At 41.5% G+C, this 21639-nt stretch overlaps 1 protein-coding gene across 3 annotated transcripts in view; it reads right to left on the bottom strand.

The window, feature by feature from the left end:
* Window positions 1–21639, bottom strand: part of CNTN5 (contactin 5) — a 1298632-nt gene that overhangs the window by 380910 nt on the left and 896083 nt on the right. For all 3 annotated transcript variants that reach the window (XM_075851517.1, XM_075851516.1, XM_075851518.1), the window contains one exon: window positions 4974–5069. In XM_075851517.1, the coding sequence (XP_075707632.1) occupies window positions 4974–5069 (96 nt within the window). The remainder of the gene's footprint in view (window positions 1–4973; window positions 5070–21639) is intronic.

Genomic DNA, 21639 nt, shown 5'->3' with positions numbered 1-21639 from the left:
ATTGGTGTTCTTTAAATCCCTGTGTCAAGTACTGCCCTCTCAAGCCCCTGCACTGGGCATAAAACATTGGTTCAGGCCCCATGCACACCACTGTAATTTAAAAAAAAAATATGGATCCATTCATTTCTATGGCCCACGGACACCTTCCCGTATATTTATGGGTAATGGTGACAGACGGGTGACAGTTCGTGGCCGTCCGTGCCCATAATCACGGACCGTGCACACGGCTACGTATGCATGAGGCCTCAGTTTTGCCCAGAGTGTTTCTTCAACTCTTCGACCCATGATTCTCCATTATTAAAAAAATGAACAAAGTCTAAGTTGTCACAAACAAAATAAGATGCCAAAACTTACTTTATTTAAAAATAAAACATTTAAAGGCGGTTGACCTATACATACATACAATCACTAAATTGTTCTTTGCTCTCAGACATGTCTCCTTTTAACAGCACACCATGTGGCTAGACAAGGTACTACAATAACATTTAAAAATGTTGTATTTCTTATGTGAGACTATAGCATAAAAATAACAATGTTATGGGGGGGTCGGAGGGGCTCCCATCGCTGATAATACCCCAACGCAATGATCAGTTGATCAGGGAAGGGTAGTTAAACTCTGATATTGAGTTGTGAAAACAGGACAAGCTATTTAAGGATGAATAATACACAAATTATGCAAGCTATACAGCTGTAGCCATCTTTATCTCGTCTCTTAACGCATTAAATACACAGTGGCAAGAAACTTTAAAGAGGCTCTGTCACCAGATTTTGCAACCCCTATCTGCTATTGCAGCAGATCGGCGCTGCAATGTAGATAAGAGTAACGTTTTTATTTTTCAAAAACGAGCATTTTTGGCCAAGTTATGACCATTTTTGTATTTATGCAAATGAGGCTTACTAAAGTCCAACTGGGCGTGTTTAAAGTAAAAGTCCAAGTGGGCGTGTATTATGTGCGTACATCGGGGCGTTTTTACTTCTTTTACTAGCTGGGCGTTCTGACGAGAAGTATCATCCACTTCTCTTCAGAACGCCCAGCTTCTGGCAGTGCAGACACAGAGCGTGTTCTCGAGAGATCACGCTGTGACGTCACTCACTTCCTGCCCCAGGTCCTGCATCGTGTCGGACGAGCGAGGACACATCGGCACCAGAGGCTACAGTTGATTCTGCAGCAGCATCGGCGTTTGCAGGTAAGTCGATGTAGCTACTTACCTGCAAACGCTGATGCTGCTGCAGAATCAAATGTAGCCTCTGGTGCCGATGTGGCCGACACGATGCAGGACCTGGGGCAGGAAGTGAGTGACGTCACAGCGTGATCTCTCGAGAACACGCTGTGTGTCTGCACTGCCAGAAGCTGGGTGTTAACGAACCGAAGTGGATGATGCTAATTCGTCAGCATCATACACTCCCATTCCTAACGCCCAGCTAGTAAAAGAAGTAAAAACGCCCCGATGTAACACATAATACACGCCCAGTTGTACTTTTACTGTAAACACGCCCAGTTGTACTTTTGCAAGCCTCATTTGCATAACTACAAAAATGGTCATAACTTGGCCGAAAATGCTCGTTTTTTAAAAATAAAAACGTTACTGTAATCTACATTGCAGCGCCTATCTGCTGCAATAGCAGATAGGGGTTGCAAAATCTGGTGACAGAGCCTCTTTAACTTGACTCTTTCAATGGCTTTCAATGGTTTTTGTTGTGTGATATCACGCTTCACCAAGTTATCAAGATAAGCTTGGCTAGATATGCAAGTAGCATTTATCCAGTATGTTATATTCTGATATTCTGATACAATACAATTACAGTTATCCTGTACATTATTCCTAAGGGGGCTCCATACACAATTCAAGTTCACCAGCTTTTTAGAACATTGTGAATACTTCCAATTTCTTATTAAATGAGAACCAGATCATAACCCCCTTTTGCATAGGATCCGAGGCTCGTTTTCCATTCAAATAAAATGTTGTTCACGTCTTTCATTCCTCAGTTGACTTTTGTGCCAACCCATTTCTTACCTCATGTCATGAATAGTTGAATATAATACATTCTATTAAAGTTTAGTATTAAATCCCGACTCCCTGCTTTACACAATGATATGTGAGGTATGCTGGATACTGTATATTTCATTACTATTGTAAATGTAAATGACTTCTAATGGTATATTTTTATTTTTACATAAGTAAATAAGCTTTTCACATGAGTAAATTTATGAATGAGTGTTGTGTACAGAGTCAGCCTCATAACAAGAACAAAATGGGGCCGCCTATGGGTGCTGGTTCATGTCACCATGCCGTCCTTATAACTGGAGATACAGGAGCATGTTGATCCTCTAAGTTCATAGCTTAAAGAATAAAAGGATCTTGTGGCCCTTGGGCGTCTTTCAGGGGCGTAACTAGGAAAGACTGGGCCCCATAGCAAAATTTTGACTGGGGCCCCCCTCCGCTGGGTATCAAACAACCCCCGCCTTGTAGATAGTGCCTTCCTATAGATTCCACCACACAGCGCCCCCCATATAGATAGCACCATACACAGCCCCCTGTAGATAGTGCCATACACAGCCCCCTGTAGATAATGCCTTACAGCCCCCCTGTAGATAACGTCTTACAGCCCCAAATCCCCCCTGTAGATAACGCCATACAGCCCCCTGTAGATAACGCCATACAGCCCCCCTGTAGATAAGGCCATACAGACACCCCCTGTAGATAACGGCATACAGACCCCCCTGTAGATAACGCCATACAGCGACTCCCCTGTAGATAACGCCATACAGAGTCCCCCCTGTAGATAACGCCATACAGCGACTCCCCTGTAGATAACGCCATACAGAGTCCCCCCTGTAGATAACGCCATACAGACCCCCCAGTAGATAACGCCATACAGACCCCTCTTTAGATAACGCCATACAGACCCCCCTGTAGATAACGCCATACAGACCCCCTATAGATAACGCCATACAGACCCCCCGTAGATAACGCCACATAGCCCCCCCCAAAAAAGGCCTATAGTTTGTCCTACAAAAGAGATGTATCCCCTGTCCCCCAAAGTTCTCCATGACAAATCTCGGACTTCCGGCGTCTGCGCAGTTCAATAAAAATGAAAGGAGCGCTGGTCACGCATGCGCACAAGCGCGACCGGTGCGCAAGTCATTTCTATGGAGCTGCTGACAGACCCCGGAAGTCTGAGGTTTGTCATGCAGAACTTCGGTGGACATTCGGTCCCCCGTTCTCCTTATCGCTGGGCGTCCCAGCGATCATACATGTATCCTCTATCCTGTCAATAGGGGATGCATGTCTTTTGTAGGAACAACCCCTTCAGTGGCGTCGCGCTGTAGCAGCCATAGCCTCCGGTCATAGGGGGGGGGCCCATGCCGGCGGGTGGCACGGGCCCCCTCATGCTGCGGGCCCCGTAGCAGCCGCTACGGCTGCTATAGCGGTAGTTACGCCACTGGCAGCTTTACCCTTCTTGCAGGGTCACATTACCCATGGGAAATAAAGATAGAGGTACCGTGTTTGGACCCCCTTTCTTCATGGACCCATTGTAGTCACCATTCTCTATGTTATGTATGTCTTTAACTGTGTGCATGAATGTTTTTGTTGCTACTATGCATCTATAATGGTAAAATAAATGGGCGTTTACTCCTAGAATAAAAATAAACCGTTAGAAATATAAGCTCCTGAGTTGTCTTTTTGTGAAAATTCGTTTAATATAAATTAAAATGGCTTTAATATAGCATCAATGACCTGACAGGTGCCAAATTAAAGGTATTGTCTGCTTTAGATAAGCCTTATGCATATAACCTATTGCAACATATGGATGTAATAGAATAAGTGAAGAGCCAAAGCCGGAAAAGAATGGAGGACCTAGCTCACCCGTACAGTACACAAACAAACGATGGGGCGCAATATAATGCTTTCAGAGTAAAATTGGGACTCCCCCCCCCCCACAATAACAGCTGATCACAAGGGGGTCCCATCCCAGACCAGTTTATTTTTGGGAGACATCTGATGTCGTTAGTGCTAGTCAAAATCAGATAACTCAGTTTTTGAATGTTACACAATGTTTTTTTTCTCCCTTTAGTGCAATTGAAAATCTTTGTACATAGTTGGAAATGTTTGTAGCAGTAAATTCTCATGCACTCAACTGTATTACAGCTCCTATAGAAGTAAATGAGGCCATACTGTACCTCCATATGCCCCTAATTTCATACAGAATCCTAAAATCAGGAAAAAAAAAATGTTTCTATATTACTTCCAGGAGAGAATTTTTCCATAATACGGTGCCACACGTAGTGCCTACAGCTCCATAAAAAAATCTTTAGCATCCCCTGAATTCCATGCGGCTTTTTCTCGCCACGTGACGTGAAGGTAGGGTTTTCAAAATCCGATCCACAATATTGAACTGTAAATTGTCTGCGACATCTGAACATACCCTTTACGGTTGTCCATCTGTTGCCCAATTTCCAACTCATGCCCACTGACTGCTGGGTATCTTTCGGCTAAAACTCAATTTTGGGGTCTTTGTCTGGCACTGCCCTTTAGTAAAGACGAATGTTCTGAAAAGTAATAGTATTGTTGCAAGCAATCGAAGACGAGAAGAGAGTATCTTCCAGAGTATTGTCTGCAGGTAATACGATCACGTCATTATACATTATATGCAAATTACCATGGGATCGGTCTCCATAATTTCTCCATTATTTTATGTTTTGTTCCACATTCAAAAAGCATTTTAGGACATTGAGCAAAGCGTACCATTACTCGACCACAGAGTTTTATTTAAAATATCCTTTTTCTCAACACCAAGTTATTTGTCACAAAGCCTAATTGAGGTATACAGCCTTATTTCAGAGCTTCAGCACAAAGAAAGCAACTAAAAGCTTTGAAAATACAAGAAAGTCATTTACTGTAGGCTTCTAGACCTGAAGAAATTATAATAGTTATAAAACTAATAATAAAGTACAATGACGTGCATATTACCTGGTGAGTGATGCGGGGGAGAACACATAAGAACCACTCCTTGTCCTTCCCTTACGGAGACTGCACTGCGTACACGGCCACTGAAATTCCCAAGATCTGCAAACAAAAGAGTATATTATGTTATATATATATATATATATATATATATATATATAGGAAACATGTACAAAAGAACACTACTGTTTATTGAATACTTTTTAACCCCTTATAGACGCAGCCAATTTTAGTATTGAGAACGCAGGGATTTTTAGGGTTTTCCCTCTTTCCTCTATAACAATTTTTTTCATTCATAACTAATATGGGGGCTTGTTTTTTGCAGGACGAGTTATATTTTTAATAGCATCATTTTGAAGTACATAAATCGTAGCGTTTAAATGTTATTTAAAACAAATTTGAGAGGGAATGCAAAGAAAGAAGGAGGGAATGCAAAGGAGCCCCTTTCATTTGCTTATAGCTGCTTCCAGGCGCCAGATGTTTGCAATGGTATGCAGTAGTTGGAGCCGGAAGTAGATGGCTCCTGTCACGGAGTAGCGGCCGAGCTGCAGTACTGCAGCTCTGATCCTATTCAAGTATATAGGAGCAGAGCTGCAGAACGGCCGCTATGCAGTGGTCGGAGAAAATCTGCTTCCGGCTCCAACTACTGCATACCGTTCAAAATATCTGGCGCCCGGTGGCAGTGGGAGTGGCTGATCAGTGCGGGGTCCGGGTGTTGGACCCGCACCAATCTTATACTATTGATCTATCCTGTGGATAGGATAGGTCATCAGTCGTGGAGAACCCCTTTGAAGGAACACTTAAGTTCTCGAACCCTCATCATCACTGGTGTCCTATTAGTATCCCACAAAATGGGTAGTCACCATTGTCAAATTATGTGATTCTGTTTGACTATATTGCATATACTGACTCCCAAGTGGCTCATCCCAGCACTGCTCTGTTATGGCCAGGTAAGACTTCAGTTCTGTATTGCCCTAAGAAGAGTGCACAACTTATTTCTTGTATAGATAGGCAATCTAATAAGGAAATTGGAGGCCAGAGGCAGCACTTGCTCTGGAGGACCCCGCGTGTCCATGCATTAAACAGCTACTTATTGATTTCAATGGAAACGGTGTAATGCTTTATTTCCCCTGTGGTGGAGCAGCAGGGAAATTGAACACTTGCTCTGGGAGTTCCTGCATAGATTACAGATGATTGCTGGCAGGACCAGCAGCGGGACATCCTATGATCTGTCTAACCTCAGGAAATCCTTCTAACCAAATGGGATTGTTTAAACTCCTTTTTAAGTTGTAAGTAATAGTACTAGCAGACAGGCATCACACAAAAACCTGGTATCAATTTCAGGATTGTCGAATAAAAAGTAGATTAAAGCATAATCATCATCCTAGATGAAAGAATTTCCATTGATGAATTTAGCATATGATGGGTCACCATTACTTCTAAATCTAGAACAGCCCCATTAATCCCCCCTCCACCCAAAATAAAAATAAAACTTTTTTTTCAATCCTCATAGGATAAAGAACATTAAAATTGTTATAATAGATCAGAGCACATTGCAGTAGATTAAAAAATAAAGATACCACGAATGAACATATGACTATACAGTTGCATATGTCGGCCATTGATTTATTTCATAAGGTTGTGTGAAAAAAGCCGACTACACGTTTCAATAAAATTGAGGCAAAGGTATACAAACATATTTCAGCCAAACGTATGCCAAAAGAATGTCTGGCTAATGAACACATTAGACATAGAAGTCAGGAACATCTTACGCCATAAACACAGAATTAGTCTTTTTTAGGTCCAAAATTTTGCCCTGATTCATTTCTTAATAGATCTTTATTGATCTATTTATTTTTTTGTTTTTTTTTACAGAGCTCCAAATCCCCTACCTGAAAATGTAAGATAACATACTGACTGTGCGGAGATACCACTAGAAGGCGCTTGCTGTATACTGCATTAGGGCTAGTTCACACAGAGTTTTTGGCACCTAGTTCACACAGTTTTCTGGCACTGTTTTTGACGCGGAAACCGCGACAGAAACCTTGCCAAAAAAACAACCGAAATCATCTCTTATTGATTTCAATGGGAGGCGGAGGCGTTTTTTTTAACCGTGAGCATGTTCTTTCTTGCAGCATTTCTGTCTCTGACCTCCCATTGAAATCAATAAGAGGCAGAGGAAGCGTTTTTAACTGCGTTGTATGCCTGTAGCGCTCAATGGCCGAGGCCGAAAAAAACGTGGCAAGGAAAGTGCAGGCAGGTCAAAATCTGCCTGCAAAATCTCAATGTGAACATACCGTTTTTATTGACTTCAATGTATAGCAGTATGAAATAAACTCCTAAGCTCCCTGTAGTGGTGACTGCAGGTATCCAGCATGTTATAAACCGAAACGGAGTGACTTTTGTCTTGACTTGCAGGGCCGATTGGAAGAGGATGAATTCGCTGACAGGCTAGTTTTCAGCGATGAGTCTACCTTACATCTTAGTGGGAAGATCAATCGCAACAACGTTAGAATTTGGGGCTCAGAAAAAACATGTGTCCTTATCAGGCACATGCGGGACTCACCCAAAGTAAACGTGTTATGTGCAATGAGCAAGCGCAAAGTCTACGGTCCCTTCTCTTTTGCCGAGGATACTGTCACTTGCCACTCCTACCTGGACATGTTAGGGCCTGTTCACATCAGCATTCGGTATCCGTTGATGGGTTCCGTTTGCATTTTCTTTGATTTCAATGGTAATATTTCCATTGCTAATAATTTCCGTTTGTCTCTGTTCCGTAACAGTTCAGTTTTTTTGGTGGAATCAATAGAACAGTCGAAAGCTCTGACGGAACCCATTGGAAAGCGAATGCTGATGTGAACAAGCCCTTAAAGGAATGTCTTATATCAGAGATAGAGGAAGATCTGCCAAATGTAGTCTATCAGCACGATGGTGCACCTCCACATTTCCATTTGGATGTTCACCGACACCACAATGAAACTCTACCATAACATTGGATAGGCCGCGCCGGAAACAACGATTTACCAATGTTGCGCTGGCCTCCGCGATCGCCAGAGCTAATACCCTGTGACTTCTTTCGGTGCGGCTACATCAAGGACTTAGTGTATCTGCCCCCCCCCAGCCACGGGATCTAAGTGACCTGGAAACGCATCACTGAATCAGTGGAATCAATATCCGAGGATATGCTGGTACGCATCGGGTTAGAACTTGTCTACCGACTGGACATCTGCCGTGTCACCAATGGAAATCACTTTGAACATCTGTAGTGTATAGATAAAACTTGGATAGATCGTGTGTCTTTTCATGTTAATAAATTTGTGTTATGTTCTCTCGGTCATGAATACCGAGGCTATAATTTTATGTATTAAGAACTTAATCAGCACAAAATTTTGAACCTATTTAAAAAGAAAAAAAAATTCAAGGGTCGACATTCCCTTTAATCCTGAAGTTCATTAGAAAAGTTCTCTTTTTTTTTTTTTTAGCTAAAGTCAACTGATTTTTTCATCTGGCTAGAAATACAATGTAAAATTCCACAATGCATCACGTTTTTGCAGTTATTTAGAAAAGGGTCTATTTATTCGGTAGGGTCGTTCTCAGCCCCATATTCATTATCAGTTATCTGTGTCATTTGAAGTTATCATTTTGTAAAAAGATAACACTGGTGTAATGAGATTAAACTTCATAATCTGCGGAGCATGGTTTAGGAATCCTTATCAATATATGGAGCTCTCGGGCTATTATGTGTTGATAAGAAAATGAATTAAGATACTTCTTAGATGGGGCGAAAAACAGAACATTCAATGTTCTGAGGGGTTAGAACCTATAGAATAAAAGAAAATGAGCTCTTAGTTGTTTTTTTTCCTATTGTTCACCAGATGTTTGATATATAAAATGTCCTTATTGAAGTCTTATGAGATATGATTAATCAAAAGATTGCGTCTGAAGATTAGAAAACGTATCCAAGTCGTTACTTTTTCAAGGCAATATGGCATTCCAAAGTATAGAAATAAATCTTCATATGATCACATTTGCAGATCTGGATAAAAGTTCTCACAATTCATACAGGAAAAAAACTTCACAATTACTGGCAAAAAAGAATTTTTAAAAATAAATATTAATACATAAAAAGATTTTTTTATAACTTGTATTTTATTCATTTAAATCCCTGCTCTTTCTATGCTTAGGAGTCCAGTGGGTGGTGCTGCTCAGTGATTGGCATCATTTTCCTTATTAGTGTACATACTGAGATAGCTGTTAATCAATAATTAGAACCGCCTACTGGACTCATGGGCCCAGAATGAGCAGATCTATATGAATAAAATACAAGTTATAATGAATCTTTTCCTACAAAACTATATACATCTGCTCAGCTCCACCTTTTCTATAATATGCCAACGGCAGATCAGACTACATGTTCAAGATTTAAAGCCTTAAAGGGGTTATCCTTAATTTTAAAATTGATGGCCCATCCTATAGTAATAGGCAATTAGTATTAGATCAGTGAGGGTTCAACTCTCGGCACCACCGCCGGTCAGCTGTTTGAAGAAGCCACGGCGCTCATACTTGAATGGGACAGTGCTCCAATTCACAGCCGCTCCGAAAGTAACGGTGTATGCAAGTATGAAATCAATGTAAACATTTAAGAGACTGCAGCACTCGTACGAGCGTCACAGCCTCTTCAAATAGCTGATCGGCAGTGGTGGCGAGAGTTGGACCCCCACCAATGTAATATTGATCGCCTATCCTACGTTTAGGCCATCAATTTTAAAATCCCAGATAACTCCTTGAAGGACCAAGATATTTTTTTTGTTTCTCATAGTCCTTTTCCAAAAGCCATAAGTGTTTTTTATTTTTTCATCGAGGTAGCTGTATGGCACATTTTTGGGGTACATATAAGTTATTGATATGCTTTTTGTAATGATAGGGGTAGGGAAACGGACAGGTGAGCCCTAATCTACCCGCCACTCTGTCCCTGACTACTTGCAACGACCCGCCCTAGGCCACGGGGTACAACTGGGCGGCGGTCCCTACGCTCAGTAAGTGCACGAGACAAACAGACAAGGGTACACAAAGCTAAGGGAAATGACGCAGTTGCCCACGGCAACACCGTGAGCAACAAGAGAGGAGAACGAGCAGTACGAGGTACCAAACGCAGAGCAGGAGAGTAGTCAGTAAGCCGGGGTCAATATGGAGCAGGATCAAATAGTCAGAAGCTGTAGCTGGGCCAGGAAACCACACGAGAAGAATCACAAGCAAAGGAGGAACAGGAAAGGCAGGTATAAATAGACAGAGGGCGGGAGCTAGCTCCGTCTGGCCAGGCTGTGATAGGCTCTCCTACTCCTAAGCCTGCCAGCCTGAGTGGTGGAAGCTGGAGTCAGTCTCAGAGACATAGACTCATGTGAAGACTGATTACCTATGGGCGTTAACCCCGAAGCTGTGCCTGGCAGATCCTTTACACTTTTACTACTTTATTCTCTGGATGTAATGCAAAAATCCAGCAACACAGTTTTTTGCATTACTTTTTCACTATTTACCAATTGGTAATACTAATAATTGAATTTTATTATTTCGTTCGGTACAAGTTCGTACCAAATAAGAATCGTTTTTACGTATTTTACGGAAAATAGTCAATTTTGCGTCTTCACACTCCAAGAGCCAAAACTTTTTTTTATTTTTCCATGGATGGAGCTGTATAAGGGGTTGTCAACGAACCCAAGAAACTGCTGTGCAGATCAAGACGGATTTATCAAACCAAAAAGCGGCTGATGTTTTTAGATCAATGAACCAACCACCCTCATAGACAAGACTTCAACATCACTGAATGTGTTTGAGATTACCTGGATCGTGAGAAGCAGAAAATGCCCTCATCTCCTTGCAGATTTCTATGAACAACCGCTTTCCAAAAATAATGGAAACTGTAATGAGGACAAATGATGGACACCCGAAATACTGAAAATAATATTATTTAGTTGCTAAACTGTGACTTTGCAATTTTCTCTTTCAATTGCTCTTATAGGGGTTATGTGGGGACCAAAAATGATTAGCAGTGTACTCACTGAGTCTACTCACAGAGTACACTCACTAATATACATTCTGCTCCCCCGTCGCGCTGATTCTGAGATTTTCATCGATTCTTAAAGCGCTACCAGGGTCTGGAAGTCTAGTGGCACAGCCTTCTTTGATGATAATACGACTCTTCATCCCGTGACCGGCCCCACTGTACTCTATGTACTCATTGTACTTCTGCTACTGCTTGTACATAGAGAACAGCGGGCCGGTCACAGGATGAAGAGTCGTATCGCCATCAAATAGGACGGTGCAACTAGACTTCCAGTCCCCGGCCAGCGCTATAAAAATCAATGAAAATCTCAAAATCAGTGCGACGGGGTACCGGAAAGTATATTAGCGAGTGTACTCACATACTTCTGTGACTACACTGATAATAATTTTTGGTCCCGCATAATCCCTTTAATGATTATTTTGACTGGATATTGAATAATAGGATAATAACAGGATAGTGTTAGATTTTTCTGTTTCAGTATAGTACAAGAACGGCAGAGAGAAACTGATGGCACAAGCTGATCCCATAGTTTCCTATAGGTCCAATTATGTGTCCGGTTGCACCAATTTTGGACATGCAATGTGTCTCTGTCCAGCCATGGACGCCGGTCATTGGCACAAAGTGCACAATTTTTTCATCAGTTTTGTACGCCTCAAGCAAAACAATTGACTGGACAAAACTGGGCTTAAGGCTCTTTTCACACTGGGTTTAATAGTCTCTGTTCAATATATACGCTCCCGATGAATACAGGAGATTAAACATTCGTCACAGCTTCCATTTAAAGAAACAGCAAGAACATTTGGGGCACAAAAAAAAATGTATGGCTTACTCTAGAGTGGTTATGGGTTAATAACTAATATCCACTGAGGTCTATGGAGGGGGGTTATAGGTTTATATAGCCCACCCTGTTTAATGTCCTAATTTAACCTCTTAATGACCAAACCACTTTATTCATATTTTCATCCTCACATTCCAAGAGCCATAACTTTTTTATTTTTTCATCGATGTAGCTGTATGAGGGCTTGTTTTTTGCGGGACAAGTTGAATTTTTTATGGCTTTTATTCATTATCTTTGCAGGGTTTTTTTTCCCACCGTATATAGTGCAAAAATGTTTTAATTTTGACTTTATTCTACAGGTCAATACGAATGTGGCGATACCAAATATGTATCTCTTTTTTTACGTTTTACTACTTTTGCTGAACAAAACATGTTTTAATGAAAAAAAATCATTCCGAGATTCATAACTTTTTTATTTGTCCATCGATGTTTTGAGTTAAATATAACGTATTAATAAACTTTTATTGAAAAAATGTAAGGGAGGAAGGCGAAAAAAAAACAAAACAGCAATTTCGCCAATGATTTTTGCGTGCTTTTTTTGCACCATGCGTCCGGCAATATAACTAATAAGATATATTTGTTCTATGGGTCTTTACAATTGCAGCGGTACCTAACATGTAGGTTTTTTTCTTACAGTGACCTATGTTTAAAGAAATCTAATAATTCTTCGGAATAAATAAACAGTTAAATCTCCCTGCTCTCAGCTACATCCGGTAGCTATGGGCTGGGAGCAGACCTGCTCAAACGGATGAGATCGAAAAAAGTATCAATCTCGCCCGTTCAACCCCTCAGATGCGGCGCTCAATAGCATGCGCCGCATCTGAGTAGTTTTGGAGGGAGGAAGGGAGCTCCCTCTCTCACCCCACTGGCATCCTGCGACAAGATCGCCGCAGGGTGCCGGTGTCTTCTATGGCAGCCAGGCGCCTAGTAAAGCCTCCCCATGTCTGACTCTAGTTAATGCCTGCTAGGCCATGCCTGTCCGTTTTGAATGGACAGGCAGTAATACATTGCAATACAGAAGTATTACAGTGTATTATAAAAGCGATCGGATGATCACATAGTGAAGTCCCCTAGTGGGACTAATTAAAAAGTTAAAAAAAAGTTTAATAAAGTTAATAATTCAAAATCCAAAGGGAAAAAAATGAAAAACCCACCTTTTCCCCTTACAAACTGGTTTATTATTAAAGAAAAATAAAAAAGTTAAAAAGTTACACATATTTGGTATCGCCGCGTCGTAGCGACCCCAACTATAAAGTTGTAACATTATTTAACTCGCACGGTGAACGCTGTAAAAATCTAAAATAAAAAACAATGCAAGAATTGCTGTTTTCTGTGAATCGTGACTTAAAAAATTGTGATAAAAAGTGATCAAAAAGTCACATTTACTCCAAAATGGTACCAAAAAACTAAAAGTCGTCCTGCTAAAAAAAACAAAAACTCATACAGCTGCATTGACAGAAAAAGAAAAAAAGTTATGGCTCTTCAAATATGGAGACACAAAAACAAATAATTTTGAAAAAAAAAAGTGTTTTACTGTGTAAAAGTAGAAAAACATACAAAATCTATACAAATTTGGGATCATTGCAATCGTAACGACCCGCTAAATAAATTTATTGTTATTTATACCAGACCGTAAACTACATAGATTTAGGACGCAAAAAAGAGCGGCAAAATTGCAGTTTTTTTCCTATTCCCCATCCCCAAAAATTTTTCATAAAAGTTAGTCGATAAATTCTATGTACCCCAATATGGTGCTGTTAAAAAATACAACTTGTCGCGCAAAAAACAAGACCTTATACAGCTATGTCGACGCAAAAATAAAGAAATTATAGCGTTTTGAATGAGACGATGGAAAAACGTAAAAAATAGCTTGGTCCTTAAGGTTTAAAATAGGCTGGTCATTAAGGGGTTAAAGCCAATGGATTCCATTGAGCGCCGTTGGTGTCAGGTGCTTCAGTTTTGATTCGTTGTTCTACTTCTATGAAGGAGAACAATGGAAAAAAAGAATGCAGATGTGAGCCCGGCCTAAATGATAAAATGATGGCTGCCTGCAGCCGCCACTAGGGGGCGATCACTACATTCTAATTTAAACAGCTCTGATTGATCTACCGTAGTCGCATCTACAAGCAGAACATTTTTTTAAACCTATAGGATAACTGATGTGTTTTCTGCTTCTCCCAGGGACTGTTATACTCTATTTAAGGGCACCGCTGACCCCAATTAAGGGTTACTAGCCTTTTCTGGAAGCTCTAAAGCCTGTTTCACATTGATAAGTCTGCTCTATTATGCGCAGAAAAATCAGTATATTCGTATTGAGGAGGCGTCTTTTACTTTGTTATTACTTTTATCAGAACCTGTATCATTTCCTTTAACAAATCTCTTCCAGTATCTGAGAGTTAATAATGATAGATGGGAATTAAAATACACAGGGACGGAACTGGAAGAACAATCGTCTTAATCAGAACATTGGATTCATGACTCATTGCAGCAGCTTTTAATCCATTGCATGATTAATCTCCTCAGGAGGTACCAACCTAATGACCTGATATCTAAGGCTCTTACCGATGCGCCATGCCTGCTATGCCATAATATAACTTTGCATACTAATCTTCTCCGACTCCTACTCACTTGTATAACTCTATGTAATCCGACCTAATATTATAAGTTATAATTCTCCGCTAATAAGACAGACAACATGTCTCATGGCAGAGAACTGGAATGAATTAAATCATTATCCGAGTCATAAGCGCCATAAGATACAGATGTTTTGTGTTAATAGATTTTTGTATCTTTTTTATTCGTTTTATTAAACATATATAATTCATCAGGTATGTTTTAAAGTGAAACTCCTCCAGGGCCAATGAGGAAGATATTATAATAACATGGCATTATTATTATCACAATCAATGTATTCGGCCTCAGGTACGTTCCAATAATAATAATAATGGATAATAACAGAATCCGATAAGAAACTAATATGAAAATTGTTATTTACGTGCTCTAGTATACATTGAATTATCTATGAATTATCTCCCTGTCTATAGGTATTAGCAAGCATTTATTTGCTTTCTGTAAATTCAAATTAAAAAATGGAATAAAAATTCATCCGATTTTAGATATAAGAAAGTTCCTTTTTATTTAACACAGGAAGGAAATTTCCCGAAATGTGTTGCTTGTATTAGGGCACAATGAGTTAGTGGAGGAAGATCTCTCATTTGAGATGTCCATCAATTAAAGTGGAGAGAGCCTACAAAGAGTGTCTTCTGGGTCTGAAAGACCATTGCTGCCTGTGTATTCGAGGGGCACCGCAGCGATGTCAGCGGGCACCATGTAAAGCTTCATTTTCCCTGGTGGAGGTGCTGCAGAAGAAGTGAACATTTAGGGCATGTTCACACAGCTTATTTTCGGCCGTTTTCGGGCCGTAAACGGCCGAAAATTCGGTAGCAGAACGCCTCCAAACATCTGCCCATTGATTGCAATGGAAAAACAGTGTTCTGTTCCGATGGGCCGTTTTTTTAAAAAAAATGGCCGTGAAAAAGAAGTGCATGTCACTTCTTCAGCAGTTTTTGGAGACGTTTTTCATAGACTATAGAAAAACAGTTCCAAAAACGGCCATAAAAAACGCCACGAAAATCAAAAGTGGCTTAAAAAACGTCTGAAAATCAGGAGCTGTTTTCCCTTGGAAACAGCTCCATATTTTCAGACGTTTTTGAGGTTGTGTGTGCACATACCCTTACTTCTAAGTTCTCCAGTAGAGAGACACCCTGTGATTAGTCAACAACTCCTTTAAGGACCAATTATAATATAATTAAAACAGTCATATCTGGACATAAGTTGGGATGAATTCGAATCAAACTCCAAACATTACAAACGCTCTATTAAGCGGGTTATCAACTTTGGACAATCCCTATTTGTTGGAAGGGAAATTTGTCAATAAGCAAATAACAAAGTGTCACCCTGCTGGGACCCCCAGCGATCAGCTATAATCTGTGGGGAAACCTGATAGTAAGTGTTCAATTTACCTGCAGCGCCACCACAGAGGAAATTAAGAATTACACTGTGCCCATCCAAATCAATTGGTCTGTGTAATGCAGGACAGGACAGGTTTTCCTGAGCGGGAGAAACTCTTTGTAACTGATCTCCACTCTTAGGGCCCTATTACACGTGCTAATGATCAGGCACATAAGTGCACTTTGGAACACTCGCTCCCGATCATCGTCCCCTGTATACATGCCCAGCGATTAAATGAGCAAACACTTCTTTGTCTGTTGATCACTTCTTTTATGTGGGCGTAAAAATCAATGGTTGTTGGTAGCACATCTCCCCGTGTAAACAAGGATGCGCGGTTGGCAATAATGAAACTGTATATGCCAGATTGATCGCACTACAGGCCCTTTTACACTGACCATTAAGCGGCCAGTGCAGCGAGCGCCGATCAACGACACATCGTTGATCGGCGCTCTTTTGCTCCTGTCACACGGAGCTATGGATGGGGACGAGCGGTCGTTACTCCGATCGCTCGTCCCCATACATTATCATCATGTCGGCAGCGCGTACCCCTGTTTACACAGGGGGATGTGAAGCCGACAATGATAATATTTTACTTTTTTAAAACGATATGATCAGCAGATGATCCAGCGTTTGCTCGGTCATCTGCTGATCGTTCCACTGTTTACACTGTGCAATTATCGGGCAACGAGTGTTATATTAACGCTCGTGTGCCCGATAATCGTACAGTGTAAAACCCCTTAACTATCATTCGGTCACATACAGTACCAATGACTGTTCCATGTAAATGGAGCTAAACGAGAGCCGATCGATGCTGGTTACCGGCAGACAATCTGCTTGCGTAAAAGGATCCTTACCAATAGATGAGGACCCTGAACAGAGGACTGCCCTCTATCAACTCAAGTTAATTCCCTAATAGGGTGTATAAAATTTTTTTTTTTAAATAGACAACCCTACAATGTAAGGGGATTTTCAATCTTATGTGAACAAAGCTTACTCACTATAAAATGAAAAGTTCTACAATTTTCTAATATACTTTGTACTTTAGCATGTTCAAGACCCCTGCTTGCTGACAGGGAACGAGACATTCTTGTTCAAATTTAGAGGCTTAAAAACTATACAAACGTAAGAATTCTTATAGCCAAGGGTTCAAAATAATAGTATCTAACTTAGTAAGGCCTTATGCGCTTGACCGTACATATGCGTTTGCATACTATCCGCAATTGCGGATAGTATAGGGCACATTATATCCTATGGGCCAATGCACACGACCGTGGCCGGAGCCCGGACCGCAAAAAAATAGGACATGTCATTTTATGGACCGTAATTGCAGTCCGGCCTCCTTGAAGTCAATGCACATCGTGCGTGCGCGGTCCATGATTGTGGATAACACTCCACAGCCCGCCTGTGCCGTAATCTTGGACTGTGTACATAGCTACGGTCGTGTGCATAAGGCCTAAATCCTATGTGGACTTCAGGCTGATACATTTTACTGCAGTGATACATTGTAGCAAACTATCTGTACAGGAGAAAAATTTGTGCTGCTGATCTATTTAGCTCATAGATGATTAAACTGGACACAACTATCAAACTCTCAGCTGCAAAAAGCATTACTAGTTTAGTAGAAAATAGAACTTTCATTACACCATAACTAATTTACTCAAAAACGGAATACCCCTTTAAGAGCTTTGTCGATGGCTGTTAACAGATTTTTTTTTTACAAATTAGTTTCTGCATCACATTATACATTTTTATATTTCTTTCAATTCAAAATTCACATTTTGTCCTTTTATGCGTTTGCCTTTTTACGTTTCATCCCTCACTGTTTGCTCCTTTAATTTGCGGTGCATTAGATTCATATTTTTGCCGTAAACCATAATAATGATTAAATACACACTATTAAATTAACATTACAATTTTGCTACGTTCACAGTTTTCTATTTACTGAATTAAAATTCTGTGAAGATCATTAAACAATATATTTATTATGTTTTTTTTTTGTCTTTTCATACAAAGGCAAACAAGCCACAAAGTGAGCAACAGATCGTATCATTGTCCTTCTGGACATTTTTAAAGGGTACATAATGGTATATGGCCTGATTTACGCAGAGAAGTCATGTATGGGGACCCTGTGCGGTGACAAATGTAGTCTATATGGTTCTATTATGAACTCAGTGGCGTAACTACCGCCGTAGCAGCCATAGCGGCTGCTACTGGGCCTGTGGCATGAGGGGGCCTGTTCTGCCTGCTGGAACACCCCCCCATGCCGGTGGCTCTGCTAGCAGCCGTTATGGCTGCTCCAGCAGCAGCGACGCCACATTCAATAGTATCTACATCCTTAGGACGCAGATATTATTAAACACTATGGTAGAGCAGGGAGGTATCTCCCTGCTCTGCCATAGGCTACAGGCCATGTTCGGCCTGTAGCCAATCAGGCACAGGAATCCATGCGCAGGCCTGTGTGATGATGTCACTGGATTACACCGTCCTATGCAGGGATCCCGTCGGCGTTGAGAAACAGCTCTGTTCGTCACGGGAACGGGGCCTAGGTAAGTAGAACGTTTTTTGTTTTATTTGTATTGGGGGTAATATATGGCACTATTTACAGTATGCTGTATGGCACTATCTATAAGGGGGTGTCTGTATAGCACTGCCTACGGGGGTGGCCTGTATAGCACAGTCTATGGGGGGCCTCTATAGCACAGTCTATGGGGGGTCTGTATAGCACAGTCTACGGGGGGGGGGGGTATGTATAGCACAGTCTACAGGGGGGGCTGTATAGCACCGTCTATGGGGGGGCTGTATAGCACCGTCTACAGGGGGGGCTGTATAGCACCGTCTACAGGGGGGGCTGTATGGCACCGTCTACAGGGGGGCTGCATAGCACAGTCTACAGGGGGGGCTGTATAGCACCATCTACAGGGGGGCTGTAGAGCACAATCTACAGGGGGGCTGTTAAGCACAATCTACAGGGGGTGCTGTTTAGCACAGTCTACATGGGGGGCTGTATAGCACAGTCTACTGGGGGGGGCAGTATAGTACAGTCTACAGGGGGGCTGTATAGCACAGTCTACAGGGGGGCTGTATAGCACAGTCTATGGGGGGAGCTGTATAGCACAGTCTACAGGGAGGGCTGTATAGCACCGTCTACAGGGGGACTATATAGCACCGTCTAGAGGGGGGGCTATATAGCACCGTCTACAGGGGGGGCTATATAGCACCGTCTACAGGGAGGGCTGTATAGCACCGTCTACAGGAAGGCTGTATAGCACTGTCTGCAGGGGGGCTATATAGCACTGTCTACAGGGGGGCTGCTTAGACTCCAAAAGGCGTTGCATTACAGACTATGGCAGGTCCCTTTGTATAGAGCCACCGTGCACTGCCGTACAGGCACCCCCAGTGTGTACGAAATAAATAACCTTCTAGGGGAGAACATCTCATTACATACAGTATTTGATAGACCATGTCACAATTTTATTTTTTGTCGGATTCATGTGAAATCCGACAGGAAAAGCCTCTGTATCTGCCTCGATATAATGTGCTATGGCAGTGGCCTCACGGACCTACTGTATATTGCAGTCCTATAAGGCTTTGTTCACACAGGGTGGATACACTGCCTAAAAGCACACATTATTTCTGCCCTGTGTGCTGCAGGGAATCCTGTCTGAAAAACCGCCGAAAAATTGTGGTGCAGTTTTCTGTCCGGAATGTCCGCTATGGAAAACTGCACAGTAAATTAAAAATGGATACCTACCATGGCTACGGGTCCCTCCGACGTCCTGACGTTCTGCAGCCCTGGGATGACGTTTCATCCTATGTGACCCCCGCAGCCTGTGATTGCAGCGGTCATATGGCATGAAATATCATCCCAGGAGGCAGGCCAGAAGAATAAGATAATTTTTTTGCAAGTTGCGTTTATTTGCTACATTGTGTTTACGCAAATACAATTGACATGCGGCAATTCCACACCGCAAGTCAATTTCTGAGCGTTTTTTTCTGCTTATTATTTACGCAGCGTGTCGATGAGAATTGTTCAAATCTCCTCTACTCTGCTGCTACTGCATTATGCTGCGGATTTTCCGCAACAGAATCTGTTGCGCAAAATCCGCAGTGTTTATGAAAAGTGTGAACTTACCCTTACGGCTCCATAATAGGGCCGAGTGCATGAGCCCTAAGGCAGAGTTTCTATAGTTATAAATAGAAATGTGGGAATTAATTCTATACAAATCAAATTCGGTCCAAATTTCCCAAAATTTTAGGGATTCTGCGAAAACTGAAAATGAGGTGGTTCGTGGCACACGAATCGCGGGAAAATGACAGCAGCTAGTCACCATTTTACAGATTAGGAAAACGGATCACATGACCTCCCCATTTGCTTTTCATGCAGCCTTCCCAAAATGCACTGCGGTTATCCCTCCCCCTAGCACAGACAATCATAAGGGGTATAGGTGGATGAAACTACTAATGCTGGATTGGCGTTAAAGAGCTTGAAAGGGGTTGGATACAGTCCTAGAAGACATCAGAGAGTCAAACACTAGTTTTTAGGGCAATCAGGGCACTTGAAATTCGGGGTGAATTCATTTGGATTGAATCGATCGGATCAAATCGATCGACTCGGACGCAAAACTAATTGCAGGAAATCCGTTGGTCTCTAGTTATCAACCAGTCTCTCTCACAATGCAGAGACAAGTACAACCTATGAAACAAGAACATCTGATCAATGAATATAAAGTTAAAGCCTGGACATGGTAATTATAATGGGACATCAGCCAGAAAGCGATCTCCATAAGATGTGGAGCTTTGAGATAGTGAGTCACGGCTGCTTTATGTAAATGAGGCTACAAATACAGCAAATGTTTATTAGCATATAAATGAGTTGGGTTTCATGGACACGTAGGAAGTTCATTCATACTGACATAATATGCAAAAACGAAATTCAACCCTACCCAGCCAGCCGACCCATCACTAAACAGGTCTCACTTCTATATACTATCACTGGCAAGAATATTGTTCTCAATACTGATTAGAGATGGGTTGAAATTTAAAACATCCCTGACATGTCATGAAGTTCTTTATTGTTTGCTGGGAGTCTGTAATATACGTACCTCGTCGCAATCTAGCGATGTTTCTACCTGAAGGCCGCCACTCTACGTTGTGCCGTTCCTCCTGGAGATGTATGAATAAATTAACAACTGGGTGCTGCTACCTGTTGGAGGTGTGTCGCCACAGAGACTGACTGTGTTCAATTAGAGTTGACTGTGAGACTTTGTAGGGACAAGGAGAATTGTAACACCCAGTTGTCAATTTATTCATACTTTTCTAAGAGGAATAACAGAGGAATGACCCAATACAGGGTTCTAAGATAATACAGGGTGATTCAAAATGAATGGTGCAAAAGTAAAGGCCTGTACTTAAAGTAACACCAGTGGTAAATGGCCAGTGACTAAAAATCAAGGCAAAACTGGCTTAGTGCCCATAGCAACCAATCACAGCACAACTTTTATTTTCAAGAGCCAAAGTTGAAATGTGCTTGTATATTGTGACATAAAATGGCGACATCGAAGAAAGAAAAAGCTTTTTGCTTGTTGTAATTTGTAAGAACGGGGTCTATTGTGACAGTACAGCGAAACTTTAGAATAAATTTGGTAAAATGTTCTTCACATAGAAAATGCAATTTGCGTTGGGTAAACAATTCAAAACCACTGGGTGTTTGTCATGGGAAAAGTCCGGGCCGCCCAAAGACTTCGGAAGAGACAGTGAACAGG

Source organism: Rhinoderma darwinii, chromosome 2 (genome assembly GCF_050947455.1).
Source record: "Rhinoderma darwinii isolate aRhiDar2 chromosome 2, aRhiDar2.hap1, whole genome shotgun sequence".
Lineage (NCBI taxonomy): Eukaryota > Metazoa > Chordata > Amphibia > Anura > Rhinodermatidae > Rhinoderma > Rhinoderma darwinii.
Note: the sequence above shows the minus strand (reverse complement) of the source record. Positions and strands in the feature narration are given on the sequence as shown.